The sequence below is a fragment of the Crocodylus siamensis genome, chromosome 15 (assembly GCF_052110815.1).
Source record: "Crocodylus siamensis isolate JL-2025a chromosome 15, ASM5211081v1, whole genome shotgun sequence".
NCBI classification, from domain to species: domain Eukaryota; kingdom Metazoa; phylum Chordata; order Crocodylia; family Crocodylidae; genus Crocodylus; species Crocodylus siamensis.
In genome coordinates, this window is record NC_143409.1 from 48,239,756 (window position 1) to 48,265,225 (window position 25,470).

At 48.3% G+C, this 25,470-nt stretch overlaps 1 protein-coding gene and 1 non-coding gene across 10 annotated transcripts in view; one reads left to right on the top strand and one right to left on the bottom strand.

The window, feature by feature from the left end:
- LOC149852650 (zinc finger protein RFP-like) overlaps positions 1–24,621 on the top strand; it is a 35,211-nt gene extending 10,590 nt beyond the window's left edge. The window contains exons 6-12 of one of the 9 annotated variants that reach the window (XM_090028336.1): positions 12,001–12,162; positions 15,269–15,498; positions 16,868–16,966; positions 18,954–19,055; positions 19,394–20,431; positions 21,660–21,849; positions 22,775–24,621. In XM_090028336.1, coding sequence (XP_089884462.1) covers positions 12,001–12,162; positions 15,269–15,306 — 200 coding nt within the window. In that variant the 3' untranslated portion in view covers positions 15,307–15,498; positions 16,868–16,966; positions 18,954–19,055; ... (1 more) ...; positions 21,660–21,849; positions 22,775–24,621. Of the gene's footprint in view, positions 1–685; positions 1,125–12,000; positions 12,163–15,268; positions 15,499–16,867; positions 16,967–18,953; positions 20,432–21,659; positions 21,850–22,774 lie in introns of those variants that run through there. The other 8 variants (XM_090028335.1, XM_090028332.1, XM_090028337.1 and 5 more) reach the window with 8 other exon arrangements.
- On the bottom strand, positions 8,790–8,861 carry TRNAP-CGG (transfer RNA proline (anticodon CGG)). The gene has a single exon. It is a non-coding gene; the product is annotated as a tRNA-Pro (tRNA).
- Positions 24,622–25,470: the final 849 nt, after the last annotated feature.

Below are 25,470 nucleotides of genomic sequence, written 5' to 3' on the forward strand. Positions count from 1 at the left end.
TGGCACCTAATACACAGACAGGTTTCTGTTTCACCTTGTGGCAAAACAGAATTGCCCTGAGCATATATGAACCAGAAGTAAAATATAGGAGGAGGAGGAGAGCCTCTAGTTATGCACATGCTCCTGGACTGGAGGGGGGGGGAGGGCTGTTTTAATTAGAGCAGCTCTAAGAATGGCTGTAATTAAAGCGTCTGGAAAGTCACAAGTATCAGCGTCTCCAGGGTGAAAAATGGTGGCAGAGGTACTTTATCTAAAGCCCTTTGATTGAGCTTTAGTTAAAGCATCCCCACCACCATTTTTCAGTGCAGGAATACTAATACATGTGACATATATGAGGTAGGGATGAGCCTCGCACCAGACGGCATATGGGCTTTGCAGTGGGAATTCGGTCAATACTGGGCTCTCACACCTCCTAAAATCCAACTCAGTATAAATAATCATCCTAGTAACATTGGAGTTTATCTAGATTTTGATGCACAGATAGTTGAATTTTTTGACCATCCCCGCAGAAATCCCATCTTTACTTTCACATTTTCTTTCACTGAGAAAATGCCCCCTTCAGTAGCCAGCCTCTTCATATTCAGTGCAACAAAAACATTATCTGTGCTGTTCAGGGCTTCTTGATAGAAACATAAAGGTACAGGGAGCTATATGTTACATACTATGTGCTATTTTTTTCCTATAGAGGAATGGAGAAAAACCAACCAACTGGCTAGAGGAGACATTTCCAGAGGCATGACTGGGAGTTCGACTTCCAGGTTTGGTGCTGTGGGTTTTCCTTCAATGCCCTCTGCCTATGAATAACAGAGGCTTGGATATTGGCCTAGGAGTTATCAATAATGGAAAGAGCTCAAGGAGGATTTTGACTGGGGATGAAGGTGAGGTTGGGAGAGAGGACATCAGTGGGCAGGGTTAGGAGAATGGGAAAATGTGTCACAGGAAGTAAAGCGTTTGGGGTCTCATGCCACCACTATTCAGATTGACAGAGTGAATTTTCTGCCTTCTTGTAGATCTCCTATTCAGTTGTGCAAGCTTGGCTAGAGGGGTTTGGTCTCCTCTACATTCAATTTATGTATCTATATGTAATGGTTTGACGAGTGTTATTAAAATTTCATTAATACAGAGTTTGGGTGGTTAAAACATGGTGGGTATGTCAACTCCATGTTCTCAGGACAGCTGAGGACACCTGCCCTAGGACATAAACTGCCCACCAGTTTCTGCTCACAGACTTCAAACATAGAAAAGCAGCAGTGAATCCATCCCAGGGATGGCCCCCATTGCCACCCTCATGAATGATGCAGACAAATCTCTAGAGCAGTCATGGGCGGGTAGGGAGAGGAAGAGGGGGAAGAGTGTCTCCAGTGCAGCCTCACTGCTTCTAGATTTGTTTCATGCAAACAAGCATGGGGGAGTGGGGCAGAGCCACAAGCAGGCAATCCCTGGCACCCTTGGACATGCAGTCAGTCAGTCAGTTTTGATAATGGGTGGATAAACGAAGTGGCTGTGCGTGCTTGAAGTCATTGATTGTCCATACCAGAGCTTCAGGGTGCTGGGGAAGTGAGCCCAGGGCAAGGCCCTGATGACTCCATCCAGCAGATTTCTGTTACAGTGGTAAAGATCAGGCTGGGGTTTGTATTCCACTGATCCTTCCATAGGGAAGGAGATAGGACTGAGACTTCATCCAGGAGCATATCCCTAGGCCTGCAAGGATTCAGTCATGGTCCCATATACTATGAACTCTCCCCTAAAAGAGCATCCACACCATATAAGCTGTATTTCAGTGGTCTGTGAAAAATCTATGCAACCAGTGAAGCAGTGGCTGTGTTGAACATCTTGTAGCAGTGAGGAAGAGAAGATGAGTAACAGTGGCAGAGCAGCAGGGAAGAACAGTGACAAGCAACAGCAAAGACTTGATAGTGGTTGTGAGAAGGATGGTGGTGAAGCCCAATGGAGCAGTGATGATGGCAACACTGGGCTGAAGCACTCAGAAACAGTGTAGACTCCTATGGAGGTCTCTGAAAGGGGGCTCCCCTGTCCAGCAGGTGTTGCCTGTGCTGGGCTAGTAAGTAGAGCTCCTGGAAATTGCAGCTTATTTGCTGCAATAAATCAATCTGCTCTGAGATTTGGACTCACTCAGGGTTGGCGTCCTCTGCCCCTTCTCTGGTTATGCTACTACTGATTCATTCCTATCAGGTCAGACCAAACTACTTTAGAAGGCTCCCCCTGCTTCTGTAATCCCATGTAAAATTTTGGAACAATATGGGCCTGAGTATATAAATGTGTTCATCCTTTCCCTATCACTTCAGTCCCTGCTGCTGAAAATGGCAGTAGCTTCATGCCCTGCAAAATTACCTATCCAAGCACCGGGACACAGAATGAGCAGATCTTTCCCTTGGGAAAAAGGGATTATGATAGTTCTTAGCAGGAACCAGGGCGCCTGGACCTGGGGTTCCTGCCTGACTAAGGGAAAGCACCCCAGCTGGTTTCCACAGGCTGCGGAGGAGTAAGTCATCCACAGCTGGGGGACTGGGTCCCAGAGGGAGGACATGCTGCAGTCTCAAGAGATCCCAACATGCCCTTGAGAAAAGGTCGGGATTGACCTGTTTGTGTTTAGGGATAGAAACAATATGGGCCCCAGAGATAAGCACTCTAGGTTTTGGAAGGTGGACTGCCCAGAGGATACTACAAGTGGACCCGGAATCAGGAATTTGAATCACAGTCCTTCTCCTCCTCATTGTCTTAATGGCATGGCTGAAGCCAATATTCCCGCCCCAGACAGAACCAGAGTTTCCTTTGCTGGGTGCGGGAAGAGAACTTGCGTGTCAAGAGTTAACAGCTCAACCATGGCAGGAAGCTGCGCCCATTCCTCCCGCTCCCCAGCAGCCCTGCGCTGCCTGGAACTGTTCTGGATTCCAGCAATTGTATAGGAGGAGTTGAAAGCAGGAAGACTGAGACCATTATCCTCAGAGTGAAGCTCTGGGTTCAGGTTGCTCCCTTCTTTGGCTGGGGAGGGGAAAGGATGATGTGACAATACAATAGAGCAGGCGTGGGAAAAAATGGCCTGCAGGCCTTATCTGGCCTGCCATTTGATCCTATCTGGCCAGTCAAGTGCCACAGGGAACCAAAAGAGGGAGGTCTGTGCCCCACACGGCTCTTCTCTGCCATACCTTGGGCTGTGGAGGGCCATGCAGCATGCAGACTCCTCCAGCTTAGGTGGGTGGGTGGGACAGTTTACTGCATTGCACCCTTGTCTCACACCATGCCAGTAGTTACTCCAGTAACCTGGCTTGTGTGTGCCGGGGGGTCAGAAACACTTGCATAAGGAAGGGGAGGTGAGCTTTCACCAGAGGAGATACCAGGGGTCAGAAGCAAAGGTGAATTCACGAGGGCATGGTGGTGCTGCAGAGTGGAGTTGCAAGGATACTTTTCCCTTTGCAGAGATGTGGACCATCTTTAGGGTTAGGAAGTTCTTCTTTACATCCCACCTAATTGCCCCTCTGCCATTTGCACTCAGGCTCACAAAGTGACACATGGAGGGGGAAGGGGCCAGCTGTCAATTTGGAGGCAGATCTGGGGTGGGAGCCGAGAAGGGATTTCATAGATTCATAGATGCTAGGGTTGGAAGGGTTGCATCTGTTCATCTGGGATTTGAACATGGGACCTCTCGCAACAAAAGCAAGAACCATACCCCTAGACTAACGCACCACCCAAAACTTGGGTTTATCAAGCACTTGAACCCAGGACTTCATAAACATTGGGGCTCAAAGGGAAGATCATCGAGTCCAGCTCCTTACCTCAGGGGCAGGAAGTCACCTGGGGTCATAGGACAAACATCAAATTTTCTCTTGAAGGTGTTCAAAGTAGGTGCTTGAACCACCTCCGATGGCAGGCTGTTCCAGACCTTGGGGGCTCGGACAGTAAAGAAATTCTTCCTTATGTCCAACCTGAAATGGTCTTGGAGGAGTTTATAACCATTCAACTTGTCATCCCTTAGGGCACTCTGGTGAACAAATGTTCCCCCAGATCCTGGTGAACACCCCTGATAAACTTATAGGTGGCTGCCAGATTGCCCCTGAGTCTGCATTTTCCTAGGGTAAAAAGTCCCATGGCTCTCAGCCTGTCGTCATAAGGTCTGTTTTCCTGACCTCTGATTGTGTGTGTGGCTCTTCTCTGGACTCTCAAGCTTGTCCACATCCTTTTTGAATTGTGGAGCCCAAAACTGCATGCAGTACTCCAGCTGCGGCCTCACCAAGGCCGAGTACAAGGGGAGAATGATGTACTGGGATTTGTTTGAGAAGCCTCTGTGGATGCAAGCCAGCATTTTGCTCACTTTATAGTTTCATAGTTTCATAGTAGCTAGAGTCGGAAGGGACCTAGGTAGATCATCTAGTCCGACCCCCTGCCTTAGCAGGAAAGAGCACCGGGGTCAGATGACCCCGGCAAGGTGCTCATCTAACTTCCTTTTAAAAATCCCCAGGCTAGGAGCCTGCACCACTTCCCCTGGAAGCTGGTTCCAGGCCCTAGCCGCCCTGACTGTGAAGTAGCGCCTCCTAATATCTAATCTAAACTTACCCTCTGCCAGTTTGTGACCGTTATTCCTGGTCACTCCTGGCAGCGCACGGGGGAACAGGGACTCCCCCAATACCCGCTGATCCCCCCTGACCAGTTTGTAGCAGGCCACAAGGTCCCCCCTTAACCTTCTCTTGTGGAGGCTAAACAGGTTCAGGTCCCGTAGCCTCTCCTCATAAGGCCTGCCCTGCTGACCCCTGATCATACGAGTGGCCCTCCTCTGAACTCTTTCCATATTGTCCACGTCCCTCCTGAAGTGTGGCGCCCAGAACTGGACGCAGTACTCCAGCTGCGGCCTGACCAGCGCCGCATAGAGGGGGAGGATCACCTCCCTGGACCTGCTCGAGATGCATCTGTGGATGCATGACAGGGTACGGTTGGCCTTCTTGACTGCCTCCCCACACTGCCGGCCCATGTTCATCGTGGAGTCAATGACGACTCCAAGATCCTTTTCCGTCTCCGTGCTGGCAAGAGGGGAGTTCCCCAACCTGTAAGTGTGGTGCCGGTTCTTCCTCCCCATGTGCAACACCTTGCACTTCTCAGTGTTAAACCCCATCCTATTCTCATCCGCCCACCGTTGCAACCTGTCAAGGTCAGCTTGTAGCCTATTGCACCCTTCTAGTGCGCCCACATCCCCCCACATCTTAGTGTCATCAGCAAACTTGAACAGGGTGCTTTCTACCCCCTCATCCAAGTCACTGATGAAGATGTTGAACAGTGCGGGCCCGAGGACCGAGCCCTGCGGAACCCCACTTCCCACATCCTTCCAGGTCGAGAAGAACCCATCCACTACCACCCTCTGGGTGCGGCCCTCCAACCAGTTGGCGACCCATTTGACCGTGTGGGCATCGACACCACAGTCTCCCAGCTTTTTGATGAGGACAGGGTGAGAGACAGTGTCGAAAGCCTTCCGGAAGTCCAAAAAGACTACATCCACAGCAACCCCTGCGTCTAATGATTTGGTGACCTGATCGTAAAAGGCCACCAGGTTGGTCTGACAAGACCTGCCACTGATGAACCCATGCTGGTTGCCCCTGAGCATGCATTCCCCCGCAAGGCCCTCCTGGATGTGTGCCAGGATAATTTTTTCAAAGAGCTTACCCGGGATTGAGGTCAGACTAACTGGCCTGTAATTTCCCGGGCCCTCTTTTTTTCCCTTTTTGAAGATAGGGACCACATTGGCCCTCTTCCAGTCCTCCGGCACCTCGCCAGAGCACCACGAGTGCTCGTAGAGCCGCGCCAGGGGTCCCGTAATGACCTCGGCCAGTTCCTGTAGAACCCTAGGGTGAAGATCGTCCGGACCAGCGGACTTGAACACGTCCAGCCTCTCCAGAAGTACCCTAACTAACTCCTCGCTAACCCTTGGCCCAGGCGTGTCTCTCTCGGGGCCCGAGGGGGGCCCAGCAGGGAGGTGGCTGAACTGGTCCCTACTTAGGAAGACCGAGGCAAAGAAATCATTAAATATGTTAGCTTTGTCATCTGGCGTGATGACTAAGTTGCCCATCGTGTCCTGCAGGGGCCCCACATTACCCGGGACCCTCTTTTTACCCCCTATGTATTTGAAGAAGGACTTCTTATTGTCCTTAATCCGGGAAGCTAGTCCTATCTCCAACTCTGCCTTGGCCCTCCTGACTGCCCCCCTACATCCTCGGGCGACTGTAACATAGTCCTTCTTGGTGATGACCCCATCTCTCCATTGGGTATATGCCTCCCTTTTAGCAAGGAGACATTCCCGGATGCTCTTAGTGAGCCATGGGGGTTTATGTGCCCTCCTGCTCCCTTTGACCCTTGTTGGGATTACCTCCCTTTGGGCATGGAGGATCGTCTCCTTAAGGAGCAACCACTCACCTTCGACATCCGATTCCCCTCCCCTCTGGGTCCTCAGCGCTTCCCCAACGATCCTCCTTAGCTTGTTGAAGTCAGCCCTCCTAAAGTCTAGGGCTGTTGCCTTGCTGCAGCCCTTTGCCACCTTACGCTGGATGGTGAATTCCAGCAAGCGATGATCGCTGTCTCCCAGGTGGCCCATCACCCGCAGCCCCCTCACCAGCTTCGCATTGCAGGCTCATGTTAATCTTGTGGTCAATGATGACCCCCAAGTCTCTTTCTTCCATAGTGCTAGCCAGCATAGCACTGCTAAACCTATCAGGATGCTGCAGGTTTTTCTCCCCAACGTGGAGAACTTTACATTTTTCAGTGTTAAACACCATCACATTCTCATCCACTCATTTTCTGAGTGTATCAAGATCAGCCTGGATCACCCTCGTGTCCTCAGGTGTGGATGCTTTATCCTGAAGTTTGGTATCATCAGCAAACTTGGTCAGTCCGCTTCTGACTCCAGTGTCCACATCATTGATGAAGATGTTGAACAATATGGGTCCGAGGACAGAGCCTTGGGGGACCCCACTGGTCATGGCAACATGATGATTGACTTCTGTCAACCACCACCCTCTGGGTCCGACCACAGAGCCAATTTCCCAGCCAGCGGGTCGTGGTGGACCCGAGGCTGCAGTTGGCCAGTTTTTCCAAGAGGTGATCATGGGATACCAGATCAAAGGCTTTTTTGAAGTCAAGATATACAACATCAATCTCTTCTCCCTTGTCCAGGTGCTAGGTCACCTGGTTGTAAAAGGAAATAAGATTGGTCAAGCAAGACCTACCCGCAACAAACCCGTGCTGGGTATCCCTCAGGATATTGCCATCAGCCATTCTGTTAAGAATGGCCCCTTAGATAATCTTTTCTAAGACCTTTCCTGGGATAGAGGTCAGGCTGATGGGCCTGTAGTTTGCTGGATCCATTTTCCTCCCTTTCTTGAAAATAGGCACCACATTGGCCCTCTTCCAGTCTTCGGGCACTACACCAGAGTGCCAGGAGGTCTCGAAGATCCATGCCAGGGTCTGAGTTCTGATGCTAGCCAGCTCCTTGAGTACCCTGGGGTGCAGATTGTCAGGGCCAGATGACTTGAGGGTATCCAGCCTCTCAAGGTGTCCCTTCACAAGGTCAGCATTGATGGAGGGCAAGGGATCTCCCTCACCTGGGCCTCCCAGTCCCGTAATGGGCAGGAGCGTCGCATGGAACTGATGAAAGACTGACACAAAGTACCCATTTAGCAGGATAGCTTTTTCCTGGGTGTCGGTTGTCAGTTGTCCCATCTGGTTTAGCAGGGGTCCAGTGTTGCCCTTCCTTTTTCCTCCGGCTTCCCACATATCTAAAAAAGGACTTTTTATTATCCTTGATACTTGTAGCTAGGTGGAGTTCAGTCACAGTTTTGGCTTTCCTGGTTCATTCACTGGATTTCTGGACCAGTGCAGAATATTCCTCCTTCGAGGTGGATCCCATCCTCCATCCTTTGTAGGTCTTTCTTTTTAGCGTCAGGAGGTCCTCTAGTTCCCTAGAGAGCTAAGGGGACTTCTATTCCCTTTTGATGCCCTTCCTCCAAGACTTCTTGCACCCAAAATGAGAATCATAACCTAACCCAATGAGTCAGCAAAAATTCAGCTTGTTTAATATTTGAACCCTGCACCTCTCACAACTAAAGTGAGAATCATACCCCTAGACCAACAAGCCACCCGAAACTTGGGCTTGTCCAGGATTCTAATCCAGGACCTCTTGCACCCAAAGCGAAAAATCATACCCCTAGATCAACATGTGACACAACACTTGGACTTATCTGGGATTTAAACCTGAGTCTTCTTGCACCCAAAGTGAGAACAACACCCCTAAACCAATGAGCCACCAAAAACTTGGGCTCATCTGTGATTTGAACCTGGGACTTCTCACACCCAAAGCAAGAATCGTACCCCTACACCAAAAAGCCACCTAAAACTTGGGCTCATCTGGGATTTCAACCCAGAAAATCTCTCTCCCAAAGTGAGAATCATACCACTAGAGCAACGAGCCACCCAAAACTTGAGCTCGTTTAATATTTGAACCCGGGACCTCTCACACCCAAAATGAGAATCATACCCCTAGATGAACAAGGCACCCAAAAGGCGAGCTCATAAGGGATTTGAGTTTGGGACCTCTCGCACCCAAAACAGGAATCATGCCACTAGACCAACAAGCCACCGGAAGCTTGTTGAATGCAAGACCTCTCACACCTGAAGCGAGAATCATACCCGCTAGACCAATGAGCCATGCAAAACCTGCACTTCTCTGGGATTTGAGATGGGGACCTATCACAGCCAAAGTGAGACTCATACCCCTATGCCAGCAAAAACCTGGGCTCGTCTGGGATTTGAACCCAGGACCTCTCACACCCGAAGTGAGAATCATACCCCTAGACCAACGAGCCACCTGAAACTTGACTTTGTCTAGGTTATGAACCCAATCCCTCTTGTATACAAATCAATAATCATACTGCCAGATGAACGAGCCACCCAAAACAGGGATTCCAAGCTGGGACCTGTCACTTCCAAAGCAAGAATAATACCCCTGGACCCACGAGCCGCCCAGAACATGGGCTCCTCTGGGACCACTCACACCAAAAGTGAGAATCATACCCTTAGACTAACAAGCCACTTGAAACTTGCACTCATTTGGGATTTGAACCTCGGACCTGTCTCACCCAAAGTGAGACTCATACCCCTAGCTGAGCCAGCCACCCAGAAAAAATGGCTTGTATGGGATTCAAATCCTCAACCGCTGGCACCCAATATTAGAATCGTACCCCTGCACCAGCAGTAGGCAACACTTTTTGGCTGGAATGCCGAAAAACACCATAATGCCTACTTTGGAAGGTGCCGGGGTGCTGGCATGGCAGAAAAACAAAATGGGGGCCAGGGGTACATGGCAGGATGCCGGCTTGTGCCTCTTGCCCCCCCAAAGGCCGGGCTCTGTGGTTGCCAGTAGCTACCCCGGCCCTGGGTAGCTGTTGCCAGCGACGGAGCCCGAGCTGCTCCCAGCTGGGCTTGCAGCGTCCCAGCTGCCTGCTGGGAGCACCCCGGGATCCCGGCTGGCAGGAGCACCCCAGAACCGGGGCCCTCTGCAGCCGGGAGGCTCCAAACAGCTGTGCTGGGCTCCGGCATCAGATCCGTACCGGCACGTGCACGCACACCTCCGAGCGGGCAGTAGGGGAGGGGCCTGAGGCAGCACAGCCCTGGTCCCCCACTCCCGGCACGGCGGTGATGAACCTAGCTGTTTGTAGCCAGCCCAGGCTCTGGGCAGCCGCAGCAAGACCAAACTTAGTCTAGTTATCTACCAAATCCTAAGTACAACAACAAAAATATGAGGACTGAACTTTATTATAAAGGACAGGGGAATTTTATTCAGTTTGCCTCCAGCTGTTGGACTGGAGACGACTGCACCTCAGCCAGGGGCTTTCTAATCTTTGAACACCCACCGAGAAGACGACCCTCAGTACCCAGAGGGGAGTGGGGTAATGCTTACCAAACAGAACAGAGGGCCGCTACTTTGCGTGAAAGACACACCCGGAGGGAAAAGCCCAACTCTTCCTGCTCCGGTGGCAGACAAGATGTCTCACAGTGACTGGGCCCAGTACCGGGAACCTCCATGGTCCACACACTTAACCAGCCACTCAATCTCTCCGTTTCTCTGTCTCCTTTCAGTCCACAAGCACCCTGACTTCCTTCCCTCTCGCAGTCCCACCTCAGTTCAGCCACACACACGCACCCTGCACACCAAGCTCAGACGCTCCCAGTCCCACACACCCAGACAGTTTCTGTCAATCAAGAGCCCTTTATAGGGGTGGTGCACCCGGCACGCCAGGGCTCTGCACACGGCACGTGGGTGTGCGCACAGCACGCTCTTCCAGCGTCTCTTGAGGGTGGGTCAGGTAAAGGTTATCTGTTGACCTGCTTAACATAACCTGAGCCAAGCCCCGATTTCCACCATTACACAAGCCACCCAAAACTTGGGCTTGTCTGGGGTTGAAACCCAGGACCTCTCAGCCTCAACAAGAGCCATGCCTAGACAAGTGAGATCCCCGAAAACTAGGTATGTCTGGGATTTGAAAATCATACCTGTCACAGCCCTAGACCATCGAGCCACCCAGAAATACAATTCAGCTGAGCCCAGAAACTCTCACACACAAAGCAAGACTCATAGCCCTACAGCAATGAGCTGCCCAAAGTTCGGGCTCATTTGATATTTGAATCAGGGACCTCTCACACACAAAGTGAGAACCGCAGCCCTAGACCAATGAGCAACCCAAAACGGGGGCTGCTCAGGAATTCGGACTCGGGACCTCTGGCACCCGAAGCGAGAATAATACCCCTAGAGCAATTAGCTGCCCAAAACTTGGGCTCATTCGGGACTTGAACCCTGGACCTCTCAAACCCAAAAGCCAGACCAATGAACCACCTGAAATACAAGCTCATCTGGGATTTGAAACCAGGGCCTTTCGCACCTAGAAGTGAGAACCATGCCCCTACACCAATGAACCCCTGAAAGCTTAAGCTTGCATGGGATCTCTCACACCCAAAATGCTCACCTAGGATTTGAAACCCAGCCCTGTCTCCCCCAGTGTGAGACTTACACCCCTAGACCAGCCAGCCACATAGAAACAAGGGGCTCATGTAGATTTGAACCCAGGACCACTCACACCGGAAGTGAGAATCAAACCCCAAGACTAACAAGCCACCCAAAATGCAGGTTTCTTTGGGTTTTGAGGCTGGGACCTGCCCCACTGAAATCAGAAATCATACGCTTAGACCAACAAGCCACCCAGAACTTGGGATTGTTCTTGATTTGAGCCCAAGACCCCAGGTGAGAATCATACCCCTAGATCTAGTGTGTCACTGTCTTCCTTTTTTCTGCTGCTTGTCCATGTGTTTAGTGTAGGCCTCTATGCTCCTGGTCTGTAGCTTGGGCACTTGAAAAGGAATCACTGTCTGATCTCATTCTGGGCATCTGCCAACCTGCAACAATGAGCAGCCTGTCTTGCAGAGGTGTGAGGGGAAATTTAGTGCCCTGAGCGAAGGTGTTGAGGGCTGGAGAGTGCAACTCTTTTACACAGTTGGTGCCTTCTGGCCCCACATATGACGTGCTAATGCTGGTTCATTCCTATCAGATCTGACCAAACAGCTTTTCAAGTCTTCCTCACCTGGCTTCTGCAAAACCATGTGGGATTTCTTAACAATACAGACCCAAATAACTATATAAACTTTGCTTCCCATGGTCTCATCCTCACCCTCACCTTCTCCCTTCAGTTCCTGCTGCTGAAGATTTCAGTAGCTTTAGCAATATTACCTCTCAAAGCACCTGGCCACAAGACGAGCAGAGCTTTCCCATGGGGAGCAGGGACTATAATAGTCTTTGGCAGGACCCAGGACTTCAGGACCCTGGGGTTCCCCGTGAAATAGGGAAAGCACCCCTATTGCTTCCCCATTAACTGCAAAAGAGTAAATCATCCCCACCTGGGGAGAACGGGCCCCAGAGCACCTTCTGCCAATCCTCTCTTCCCCCTCCTCCAGTTCCTGGAGCTCCAGGTCCGTGGCAGCCAGCAAGACAAGCCCATCCCGCTCACGCCTCTTGGAAGCCTGAGGACTGCTCCTGCCAGGTCCAGGAAGAGCTCCCCCCAGCCAGGCTGGACAAGGGCAGTGGTCAGATGTTTGGTGCCCGGCAGCAGCAACCAGGTAAGTGTGGCATGACCTGAGCATTTCCAACCACGTGGCTATGGTCTGCTGGTAGAGATGGGGTAACTGAGGCACAGGCTGCATGAGGGACATCCTGATGGCTGCAAACAATCATCTGGGATTTGTTGTTGATTTTACAAACAAGCCTGGATTTCATGGGTTCCATGAAATCTGCAAAATCACAGATAAAGTGGGTCCCTCAGAGACTGAAGATAGAGAAGCCAATTTGAATCATATTCTTTCTCCCTACTCATTGTCTTAATGGCACAGCTGGAGCCCAGATTCCCTCTCCAGACACAACCAGAGTTACTTTTGCAGGAAGGGAATGGGGGTGTCAAGAGCACAGCTCAACCCTCATGGGAGGCTGGGGCAATTCCTCACCCTCCCCAGCAGCCCTGTGCTGGCTGGAACTGTCCTGCACTCCTGCAAGGAATATATCAAGGACTGAAAGCAAGAGGACCAAAGCCCTAATCCTCAGGGTGAAGCTCTGAGATCAGTTTGTTCCCTTCTATGACTCAAAGCAGGACCATCCCCAGCTGTGTCATTCCAGCCAGGGCCTTGTTGAGCCAGGCCTTAGAAACCTCCAAGGATGGAGTTTCCAACACCTCTCTAAGTAACCCATTCCAGTGCTTCACCACCCCCCTAGTGAGAGAGATTTTCCTAATATCCAACCTAACTTTCCTTGTTGCAACTTGAGACCATTGCTCCTTGATCTGTCATCTGCCACCACTGAGAACAGTCCAGCTCCATCTTTGGTACCCTTCATGTAGTTGAAGGCTGCTGTTAAATCCCACCTCAAATTTCCCTTCTCCAGACTAAATAAGCCCAGTTTCCTCAGCCTCTCCTCATAACTCATGTCCCCCAACCCCCTCACCATTTTTCTTGCCCTCTGCTAACATTTGTGTGTCCCCTTCTATCTGTGTAACTATGGGAAGGCATTCACCAGTTGTAGAGATTCTGTTCTGTCTGAAAGCCCAGTATTGCCAACTTCACAGTGCCAAAAATCATGAGACGGACTCTTAGAAAATTAAGAGATTGCCATGTAAATCATGAGATGCTATTTTTGAAGTGTGTGTATGGGGAGGGGGTTATTTGTGAAGGTGGTGGGGGCTGCGGGTAGGGGCGTGTAACAAGTGGCCATCCTGAGACTGGTCTCAATGTAGGCCTGCCCACTTGCTTCTGGGCAAACCACCCACCTGTCTTTCCTGCCATGCCTTGATGTTCCTAATTAATATTAATCAGGTGGGAGGCTGCCCTTTACCTCCTGTCATCCCCAGTAGTTCCTCCCTTACCTCTGAGTGGTGCTGATGCTCTGGCTCTTGGCAGCAGACTGCTGCCTCTACTGTTCAGAAACTAGCCCTTACCTAGCACAGCTGGTCCCTGGTCCCCAATCAGGCTGCATTGCCTGATTGGGATTACAGCCAGCTGCAGGCTTCCTGCTTGCTGCTCAGGTCCCTGATAGTAACAAAGCACCCTGTGCTCTGGGACAGGGGACCCCCACACACCCCGGCAGGATGCAGGTTACTGTGTGTCAGGAGTGAAGGGAAGCAGCAGGGCTGGGGAGGCTATGGCTTGGGATTGAGGAGCAGACAGACAGGCACACACACAGAGACAGACAGGCAGGCAGCACCCAGCTGGTAAGTGGAAGGGAAGAGGTATGGAGAGGGGAGATTGGGGCCCCCTCAGCCAGGGAGGGAGTGGGGCAGGAGCAGGGGTTAGGGTAAATGGGGCTCCAGGGCTGGGGTGGGTTGTCCAGAGGTGTGGAGGGAGGGCACAGCTCCCTGCAGCAGTGTGCACCCTTGGGGGAGGCACTGGGGGCTTGTGCCCGCCACGGGGCAGAGGCAGGCTACCTGCTGCAGGCTGGAGCTCTGCACTCTGCTGTCTCTGGCTCAGGAGCTCAGCCATGTGAAGCCAGTGTGCTTCCTGCTGCTGGGTGGGTAGGGGACATGCTGCACGACCAGTGCATCCCACATCCACTGTCTACTTGGCGTGTGGCATTGGTGTCCTATGGCTGACCTCCTAGAGCAAAGTCAGGGCACAGAGCCCTAGCCTACAGAGGGCAGCCCATCTCTGGTTCATGCCTGATCCCCCCGTGCCTCCCTCAGGGGTGTGCACTGCTGTGGGGAGCCACACCCCACCCCAGCACCTCTGGACAACCCACCCCGGCCTCGGGGCCCCGCTCACTCCAGCCCCTGCCCCATTCCCCGTCTCACCGCAAGGGCCTGTATCTCCCCCCCTCCATTCCCTTTCCTCCCACTCCTTCCCCGCCACTTACCACCTGGGAAATCCAGAGGTCTGAGGGTTCAATTGGGAGATCATGAATCAGAATTATTTTAACTTTGAAATCCTGAGTCTCATGCTGGTTTTATAACAGTTGACATTACTGTCATTCACTTTCCCATTTTGGGCTGCAAAAGGCAATGGGTAATGTTTTTTAATCTTTCCTGGTCATCTAAGTGGCCATCTTTGGGTCATCTACAGGGTATTCAGAGCAATTCTATTCCTAGATGTGTAGCCCTGCGCATATGGGTAATATGGTTGCACAGATTGGTGACAGAATGCAGGGAGGCAGAAAACCTTTTCTCCCAAAGACCTAAATGGCTAGGACAAGCTAGAGAAAATGAGTTCTTATTCCCCTCTCACACAAAGAAGATTTATACCTGGGACCCCTTGCGTCTCAACCCAGCATGCCAACCACCACACCACAGCTCAGTCATTGCCCAAGTTCTTCTCTGTTGCTCACAAAACATAAAAACACTAGTATTTTGATCAGTTAGTACTAACGGGAAGCAACAGAGAAATGCCTCCATGTCAGCTGCTGAATTTTTACTTCTTATGGCACACTGGGTGTGTCTACATGTTCATTAATGCACCTTTGCTACTACACATTAAGTTAGCTAGTATGAGGTACTAGATGAAAGCTAATGCTCACTAGCAAAGGCACACTTTTTTTGCAACACTTAATGCATTAGCGCATTAGCTCTGTTTTTGCTGTGATGCTGCACATTAAGGTATCTCATGTAGACACACACACGAAGAGTTGTATAAAGTGCCACGTGCCTCCTGATCCTGACCTCACTTTTCTGTTTTTTGTTCTTTATTGCAGAAACGGACAGAAAATCAGAAGCAGAAGATTGTATCTGAGTTTCTTCAGGAACACCAATTAGTACATGAAAAGGAAAGACTCCTGCTCTCCCAGCTAAAAAAGATAGACAATGACATTTTAAATAGACCTAAGAAATATACTGCTAAACTCTCTGAGGACATGTCCCATATAATAAGCTGATCTGTGAGCTGGAGGAGAAATGTGAGCAGCCACCAAATGAATTCCTGCAGGTAACATTGTCTTGAAGTAAACATTGCAACATGGGAAAAATTGACAACCAAGAGTCAGCGAACACAGATTAAGTAAAAAAAAAAAAAATGTTTACCAATGGGCACGTCTACATGAGATGCTACTGTGTAGTAGTTACTGCACATTTATTTATAACTTTTATAATCAAGTACTAAATAAATACATAATAACTGCAGTTAGTGCACAGTAGTGCCAGCAAATGCCTTTTTGGTGACACTACTGCACAGTAGCCTAATAACACTGGCCGTTAGTTTGTTAGCACTGTTGGTGCTGTGACATGCTACTGTGACATGCTGTGCATTATTATTCAGCTGCTGCGCAGTTAGCACGTCATGTGGACCTGCCCACTGTCATGTATAGTACAGTAAAAGCTGCATTAACTAGCACCTTACAAGCCGGCATGCTCTGTTAACCAGCATGCTGGCTTGTAAGGTAAAAGCCAAACCAGAAGTGTCCACCTTGGCACTTCCAGTTTCACCAAGCCCCCACAGCTCGGGGCATAGCAGCCTGTGCAGGGCCCACCTCCCTGTCCCTCGAGGCCCATGGAGGCCATGGGAAAGGCAGAGATGTGGCAGGAGGGGTGGGGATGCCCCGGATGTGGTGGGAGAGGCGGAGGCCCAAACAGGCAATGACGCCTGTTTGGGCCTCTCAGTTAACCAGCATATTTTGTTATCTGGCACCCCCCATTCCCCATGGGTGCCGGATAACAAAGCTTTTGCTGTAGTTTGATTTCTGAATGGAGAATTGCAGATTCAAATATGTCCCACATAAAAGTCCATGGTGTATAACCTCCAGCAGCATCAGCATTGTCAGTCTCCTTAAATGCAAAGAATTTTTAATTTGTGGATTTTGTAGTTTCTGAATCTAATATTCTTGTGTTACTACATTACCTGTCCCATCCTCCATTACTCACTGTAGTGGAGGATGCGATGTACTAAAATCAGGTACCTCTTGTCACTGATTCCTGGGTTATTGCCAGTCTAGTTACCCCACCCCCCAGTAAAATCCTAGATAAGAAAAATACCTTGGACTCTGCTGTGTAATCCATTGCCTGTGCACAGCTCACGTGCATGGGAAATGTGCACGTAGAGCTGCTGGGAAGGGTAGAGGCCCCCAAAATTTAAAGTGCTTTAGGGGACAGATTTTAGAGAAAGGACACATTAGGTCAGTTTGAGAGAGTGAACTAAAGGAACAGACATAAAAGCGTGAAATGAAGCTGGTGTTTGCGTGTAAAGTTGCTAACTGAAGGGGACTAGTTCTGGTACTCAGGAGGGGATAACAAAGCAAGTGCTCCCACTCACAGAGCAAGTAGGACTGACCTCCTGCTTATTTCTCCCTCTCCCTCTGTAGGACATCGAAAGCACATTGACCAAACGTGTGGCTTCTTACTCCCAAACATCCTCTACAGTCCTGGAAGGGATTTGGGAAATTGCGATCAAATTAACAAAGGTAATGTTACTCTTCTTTGATCTGAGTAGGCTGCAGAAATTCAGGGTCTTGCAGGTTGTCCCAGATAGGAAAAGAAACTGGATGGAGCTGGGAATTGCTTTCATACAATCCCATTTATTCACAAAGTATGTAGATAGTGCTACTTCCCTGAACCAGAGTGAAAAAAACACTACAGGAAATTGTTTCCGTGCTCATATGCCCAACCCTCTTTCGTGTCAAGTCAGTATGTGGGGAAAAAGCCCTCAGGTATGCATAAACACACACACACATGCACACTCCCTCAGATTCCCCCAACTCCATCCCAGTTCCTGAGTAACCAAGTATTTGCCTTTGTTTTCAATAGTGATATGTCTATGTCTTTGACTGGAGGCCCTTATCCTTTCCTTTACCTATTCATAAGGAACAGTGTGCACCTGTACACACCACAGGTTTTAATCATTAAATAGGTTTACAAAATTTAAACTTGTATATTTTGGAGCATTGTATCTGTGTTTGCATGCACTAGGCTTTTGAACAAATTAAGCTTTGGAGCACCATGTTTGTGTTTGCACGCACTAGCTTTTTGAATGAATTAAGCCCTGTCTCCTGCCGGCACTGCAGGAGAATGGGACAATCCAGCACTGCCCCCTCCTATCCCAGGGCCCCTCACCCCATACTTTGTGCCTGTTTCTGTGCCGCAGGAAACTAGCAAACCACACAAAAATAAAAAAAAGCAGAAGCAATTCAAAAGTGAAAGCAATATGAAGGGGTGAACTACAAACACGCACAGCCATCTGGTGGACGAAGAGGCTTGTTACACATTGAGTGCCTTTGTGTTTGCACCCAATGAATCCGTGGGCGTGATGCTTCAATACTCAGTGAGCCAAACTAAACTGTGTCTGAGGAGTTTTGCTTTAATGCACACGAAAGACTTTTAAAGTGTTCAGAAATCCTGCTTGTGCAAACAGAAACACAGTTGCAGCACATGAAAGGGCAAAAAACATGGTGTGTACATAGGCCCAATAATGACCTCTACCAGCTGTCTCAAAAGTAGGATGCTGTTTATTAGGGTTACCATACATCTGGGTTTTCCTGGACTTGCCTCTTTTTAGATCTTCTGATCTCCCCCTGGGTGGCTTTTTTAAATAGGATCAAATGACCCAGACTTTGCCCTGCTCAGCCTCAAAAGTTTGACAAAAGTTTGACCTAGCACTTCCTGGCTTGCCCTAGCAAGGGGCTGCTTGGGGCTGGGAGTAAGGCACTTGGAGTCAGGGCACACACACATGTGGTTGGCATGTAGTAGCGGGTAGGAGCAGCCTGGCAGCTGGATACAAGTAAGTCTGTGGGGGTGGGGTTGGCTGGCCAGCGCTTGGGGACTGTTGGTGGGGAGGGGCTGTGCACGTGTGTGTGTGTGTTTGTGTGTGTGTGTATGCGTGTGTGTCTGTGTGTGAGGTGGGAGGGCAAGTCTGGGGCTGAGCTGCGAGCAGGCCAAACACTCCCGAGCTGTGGGGGGCGCTGGTCCCTCCCTCCATGGTGGTGGCATTCTCTGGGGCTACCTGGGCACCCGGCCCAATCCAGTTGTTCCCTGAGCCCACCCGGGAGCAGCGCCCAGCAGACTTCCAGCACGTGGGCTTGGCGAGTCTGCCCTCCTCTCTCGCGGCTGGGGGACAAGCTGCCAGCTGCAATGCATCACTGAAAACTAAACTACATCTGGATATAGTTTAGTTTGCAATGATGCAAACTCATGTGAACCTCTCCCCAAATTGACCTACGTGTAACGTGTGACACCATTAAGCCACACAAATGACATTTGTACAAATGACAGTAACAACTGTCATGTGTACAAGTGCCCTAAAATGTACAAATCAGTGAGATTTTCCAGTTTGCTCACTTCACACGCTTGCGTGTGGGGCTCAACCAGTAATGGTGAAGTAAACCATTTCCAGAGGACAAAATGTTGCATGTGGAAGACAGTTTCATGCGCTCCCTCTCTCTTTCTCTTTTCCAGGACATTGGTACCACCTGCAAAAAGTACATGGTTCCTCCTGCCTCTTCCTCAGCCTCCAAAATTTTGGAAGGGTTTTGGGCAGCAGGGAGCAGCTTTGAGCAGGTACCTATGCATTTAAATATACAGGTGGGGACATTTAAGGCTGCTACAAATCCACAGACACACACACATGCCCTGGTTGCTATGGTATATGCCCAGTTATTTGTTATCCATGCATGTAGGACTATGGATCAAGGAATAGAATCCTGCCAGGTGCGTTAGTGCCTGAAACGCCATGTAAATGGCCAAAAAATGACCACTTACACGGGCAAGAAAGAACAGGATGTCTGACCCATGGAACATAACTACTGATAGCAAAAAGAACGCCTTCCAGACGTCAATGACTTCCCAACATTTCTCATGTTAGACTAAGCTCCTTTCTCGTTCTTCCTCTTCCCTAGAATGTCAGGAGCACCTGGAGCGGGCAAGTGACTTTTTTTGTTCTTTCCCAGCAGAATATTTCAAAATTCCCGGATCTGAAATGAAAAGCTATTTGTATTTTCTAAGTACTATATTTCCTCATGTACCACACCTTGCTTTTCTCTAAAAAACAGCCTTCCAAAATTGGGATGCAGGAAAGATCATTTCCATGATGGAAAGAAAGCAGAGGGTGCGGTAATGGTTGCTGTAAGCTCTGCTTCTCTGTTGGCTCTGAAGGAGGGCATGAGCACTCTCTGCAGCAGCAGAGCTACTGTTTTAAATTGTTTCACAGTCACTGCCAAATTGGCATCAGCTTTGGACTTAGCAGCCAGGCTGAAGATTGTATATTGCCCTTACAGTCATCAGTCAGCCATGTCTCTGGAGAAAAATCTTTTGCTTTTTTCTACCTTCCCACAACAAGGTGCGTGTCTTATTTGGGTATGTGCAGTGTGCGAGAGAAAACAGCATGTTTCAGAAAGCTGCTTTAAAACTTGTTTTTAAATATTTTCTTTTCTCCCCCTTTCCTCCCCCTCTTCCTTTATTACCACTGAATGTAGTAAAATGAATAAAGTGTATTTTTCTTATTTTGGTAAAGAAATAAAGAAATGGTTTCCACGCTGGAAAACTAGGCTGCTCAAAAGCAGACAACAGCTGTTATGCTGTGCAAGCTGTGTCTGCCTGAGCAAGTAGCAATACAACTGAGCTAAATCACCCACTGGTGATGGGTAAGGGGTGCAAGCAGGTGCACATGTACCCCCTGAGCGTGGTGGTGCACCCTCAGTGAAAGGCGCTGCTGATGCTGCTGGTGGCATCTGCAGGTAGTCGCTGGTATGATATATTATTGCCACTTATTTTGGAGATGAGAAGGAGTTTCTCCCCAGAATACTGCAGTATCTGCCCAGCAGTTATATTGACAACAATAAAATTTTCATGGTACTGATAACATCCTGAGATCTCATTTCTCTTTTTCCTTATTCTTCCTTTAGAGGCTCTGGTGTCAGAATGGAACTTGTACAAAGGTACATTTCTGGGATTAATGTGGATGGGCTTAGCTTCATGTGGCTGTTTTTCTGCATGGACTATTTGGTAGAAGCAAGAGACATAAGTCTGATAACGCAAAAAATCAGTACTAATCTAATGTAAAAATGTTTTTAACCAGTTATAATTAACAACAACAGGAAGTCATTCACACCACTTAAAAATCCATCAGATACTTTTTGGTGAGAGCCCATCAGAAGAATAAGTAGTAGGAAAAGAAAAAAAAAATTTCTGATGGAATTGATCAGGTTGAGACGTCAGCCACAAGACCACATTTCTCCATGCAGTCAAATGGCATTAAATCTTGGAAGTAGAAATGCTAGGCTGGAACAGTGAACTGAGATGATCATCTCACACTCAGTGGGCACGTGTACATGAAATGCTACTGCGCAGCAGCATTGGTGGCCACTCACCATGACAGCAGTGCTACTGCACAGTAATGTCTCTTGTCGACATGCCCACTGAGGGTAATGTCTCTTAGTGGGTGCATTTACCTTCTCTGAACCAACAGTGGTAAGCCCTGTGAAACAAGTACTATAACAACTACACAGTCTCCTGCTTGTGTAGATGTGGCCAGTGGGTGCATCTACACATGCAATTCATTCAAAACAATAAACTCCAGCACATATTGTGCTGACGTTTATTGCTCCTGGGTGCTACATTTGAATGTGTGCCCAGGACCACAGCATGTTGAGCCAGGATGGAGCAGCCCCAGCTGGCAGGGAACCCAGGAGGGTCAGCCTGCCAGCCTGTGGCTGCTCCAACCAAGCTCAATGTGCTGCACTGGGGCTGGCTGGGGCATAACGGTACTCTATTGTGGGGCTAGCCAGCTGCCAGCCCCCGCACTGAAGCACCCTCGTGCCCCAGCCAGCGGGTCAGCATTTACACGTGTATTGCTGCACACTAAAAAACTCTGCTGCTGGATAGTACTTGAATTTACAAGTACTAACCTACTGAAGAGTTTAATAGTTCCCTGCGGCCTAATAGGGATGCATATGTAGATGCCGAGACATTTACTGAGGAGCTAATTAGGCTGCTCTACAGTAAACGTCTCATGTAGATGCACCCAGTAAGGACTACAGAAGTGACTATTCTTTCTTCCAGCACTCCTGCCTAGGGATGTTCTACGTATGAGGTTTAAGTGCCGCTCTGATGGGATAGGGTTTTGCATCTGTGGACCTTAATACTCTCCTGTGAATCCATATGCAGGAAAACAAATGTCTGGAGAGTCCAAGTGCGCTTCTTGGGGGATAGTAGTAAATTTTGATGCCAAAGACTCCAGTGACCTGATCCAATCTCCTTTACCTGGAAGCCTGTGAGGGAAAGTGCTTTATGGCCCACTGCAAATCAAGGCACTGCTGAGGCACATCCAGCAAGAGTTCAGTGAGTAGGAGATGAAGTGAGTGATGCCTTAAGTAATTCATCTTGTGGCACAGCTAGGATGATGCTGATCTATATCCCTGATGACCATAGGTCCAAGCCCGTATTTTGTTGATGTATGAGGCTTATTTTTGGTGTGTTTGGAGTCTATGAAACCAAACAAAAAATTAGGATACTTATATATATCAAGAATATCATTAGCTTTCCCCACAGCGCAGCTACAGCATAGCACCAAGGAGGAAGGAGTCTAACAGACAGGGATGTGCAGGGCCATGATGAGGACAGGCAGAGTGAGCTTCTATATTTTCTAGAATACCTGTTGGAGAAGACCCTGTGGGCCCAGGAAGTCTCCCAACAACTTCCCCATTTCATCAACTGTTGCGTGTGAAACTTGCTCCCTTTTAGATTTTCAAAAAGAAAAAGAAATGCACGCACACTGTCATGGCCAGCCAACAAGTAAAACGCATAGGCAAATCCACAATGACTGAGGAGATATGATTGCCAAGGGCTTAGCACTGCTATGTGCTCTTCCAAAACCAAATACTTGCATTCCCAAAACTGAATGAGAAAGCAGAGAATCTAAAATCCTAAACCCTTTTCCAGGAGGATTTTCACACCAATAGTTTATATTCTGGAGGAGGAACATCACCGCACCTTGTCTGGCAGGGTAAGGTAGTTGTAACAAGGGAAATAGTTTGAGTCGCAGCCTTGACCCAAACAATCTTCCCATCTATCACTGACCTGTCTCTGTTAGGACAGTGACTCTCCCCCCAGCAGTTTTAGGGTATCTCAGAGCCGCTTTCCCTTCAAAGATGGATAACACCTGGAAGAAGAAAGACTCCTTGATTGGCTCTTCATTTAGGGCAAACTCTGTCAAATGTAGGCAAACGATACCCCAGGGCTAAACTCTGCTTCTGATGCTCCGATTCTCTCTCTCTCTCTAGAAAATGTGATTCTGGATCCAGGCACAAGAAACCTCTGGCTTGTCATGTCTCATGATCAGAAAAGTGTGAAGTGGCAGATTTCGGACTTCTGTTTTAAAGAAGAGATGGGAAATTACTATATTGTGAGCAGTGACGGATTGACTTCAGGCAGACATTACCGGGAAGTGGAGGAGGGTGGATGTATTTATTTAGGAGTTGTTAGAGAGTCTGTGAAGAGAAGAAGAGTGCTCATGTGCAGCCCCGAGGAGGGGGCCTGGGTTGGGAATCCATTGTCTTCCTCTTGCCAAACTCTCACTTTTGCTGGAACTAACATGCTCTTGCCTCGGAGGGTCCAAAAAGATTGGGGGTTTTCTGGATTGTGAAGAGGGACAGGTGGCATTCTGTAATGCTCATACAAAGTCTGAGGTTTTTCCTTTTCCACGAGCCTTCTTTGGTGGGGAGAAAATCCTTCCTGCCTTCTTTCTTTTTGGACCAAACACAAAAGACAGACTGTGTCCATAAGACATATAGACCTGGGGGAGGGAATGGAAAGAGATGGAGGAAACCTCTGTATATCTCTTGTCACCTATGAAATCAACTTCTAAAGTTTTCCATTCTAGTGTCTGTAATCTGGAGAACTCCCATGTTTTTGTAGACACAAAAATCTGAAAGCATCCTGGGCAGTGTGTCATAGTTCCCTCTCTGTACTTGATCCACGCAGGATGCGAGTCTTCTATAGCTTTTACTTACAGAGTATAGCAATTTAGTTAAGACTGAACAGACTAATGCATTTAAGTCTGAAGGGTCTGGGTTCTAGCCTCAGTATACTAGCTAAGAGGATTGTCCTTTTATCACCGTTATAGGAGATTTCTCCTTGGCTGTATGTCCTATTCTGTGGGACCCTGACTGGTTCAGTAAGTTTTGGGGAAGAAGACTGACTCATTTAGAGACATTATACAAATCCTTGTATTGTTGATTCCTTGCATTTATAAAATGCTTTCAGCATAAGCTAAGGTGTGTAATTATGAACCGTAGTCCCAGAATGCCTTTTACTTATACTATGTTGGTATTAAAATTATAATACACATATGTGCTAGATGCAGAAACATGTGGGAAAGACAGGACAAGATGGATCCTGCTGATGTTCAGCAAGCATGTACTTTATATCAGGGAATAGTTCAGAGAAGGTGCACTTGAACTTTGCTGAGTTTGAAATGAGATAAAACGTAGTTTTTCAAGATTTTGAGGGATGCACCTGGAACATTTGATTGGTTTAATTGTTATATACAAGTTTGCATAAATGAAGGTGTATTAGCAGTTTTAATTAAACTTGTTCCACTCCAATAGCAGCATCCACTGTTGCAATGTACTTTTTAAAATTGCTAATGTTTAATTTTACATTTTGCTGATTGATCTTTTTTTATAGTCCTAATCCATAATATGGTCGATCTTCTTTGCTTTGGTCTCTGAAGCCCTTCAAGTTTCTCTTTTATTCAAGATAAAAGAAGATAGCAAAAGTAGAATTGTTCCAGGAATCCCAAGGGCTCAGACACACTGTGTTAGTCTGATGTCAGTCAGAAGGCAAGGTAGACATGTACTTTTATAGACTAAATACAACATATACAGAGAGAGACAAGCTTATGTGAACCCCAAAGTCACTTCATCAGATGCAGTGAATGATCAAACTGTTAATAATTCATAATGAAGTGACCTTGGGTTCACAAAAGGTTGTTCTCTGTTACTTAGACTGTAAAGGTGCTCTTCCTTACTGCTGCGTTTTGTATTCAGTATCTTAAAAGAGAAAACTGCATATATGGAGATTGTATTCTTGTATCCGTTGTTCTAAATAAAGCAATTTAGACTGAAAATGCATGGCTGCTCTTTCTGTATGGACATATCCAAAACCAGTGAAGATGGGTTTATTAAAATACAAGAAAGCAAGGCCAGCCAGCCAGCCAGAGGTCCTCTGCCCCCCTCCAAAGGGGTTAAGCAGTCCTCTACCCCAAGTCCAGTCTGCATAGTTGTGGGCACCTCAGAGATACTCCAGCTTTTTTTTAAGAGTTCAATTAATTGTTTTAGCCAATTAAACACCAGATCCAAAAGCCAATGTATCTTGTCTGTACTGCCCTTTTCTTATCAGTTTAACTCAGCAGGCATCTTTGCAGATGTCCCCACAAGCCTTGTTCAGAAGAGCTCTGAAACCACTTTTGTGATCACGGTATCTCCCCAAAATACTCCAATACTCCAATAATACACTTGTTTTTTTTAGGGGACTTGTTTCTCTGTCATGCTTATCATCTCTAGACACCTCTTGGGTGTCCTGCATCTCTCTTCTGAATGACTTGTTGATATATGAACAGGCTTGGCTGATGCTTTGGGTCTTGCCAGCCCTGGTTTACCCCACCATTCTCTGTGCACAGGCCAAAGAAGTAAAATGAGTCACACAATATTATAACAACTTCAACAATGTTAGCACAGAAATATCACAACAAAACCTTTCATCCATCTCAGAAGGTGAGAGGGAAAAACCCGTCAATGGCAATAACAGTCAACTGGAAACAGGGGCAGGAATTCTCTCTTCCCTCTCCTCCTCCCCCACAGAGCCAAAATCTAAACACAGAAGCCACCAGGTAAACTTTAAGCCGCTATCAATTTCAGTAACATTTGGATTATTATGCTGAAATAGTTTAAATCAAGATAATTTGAATGGGGCATTG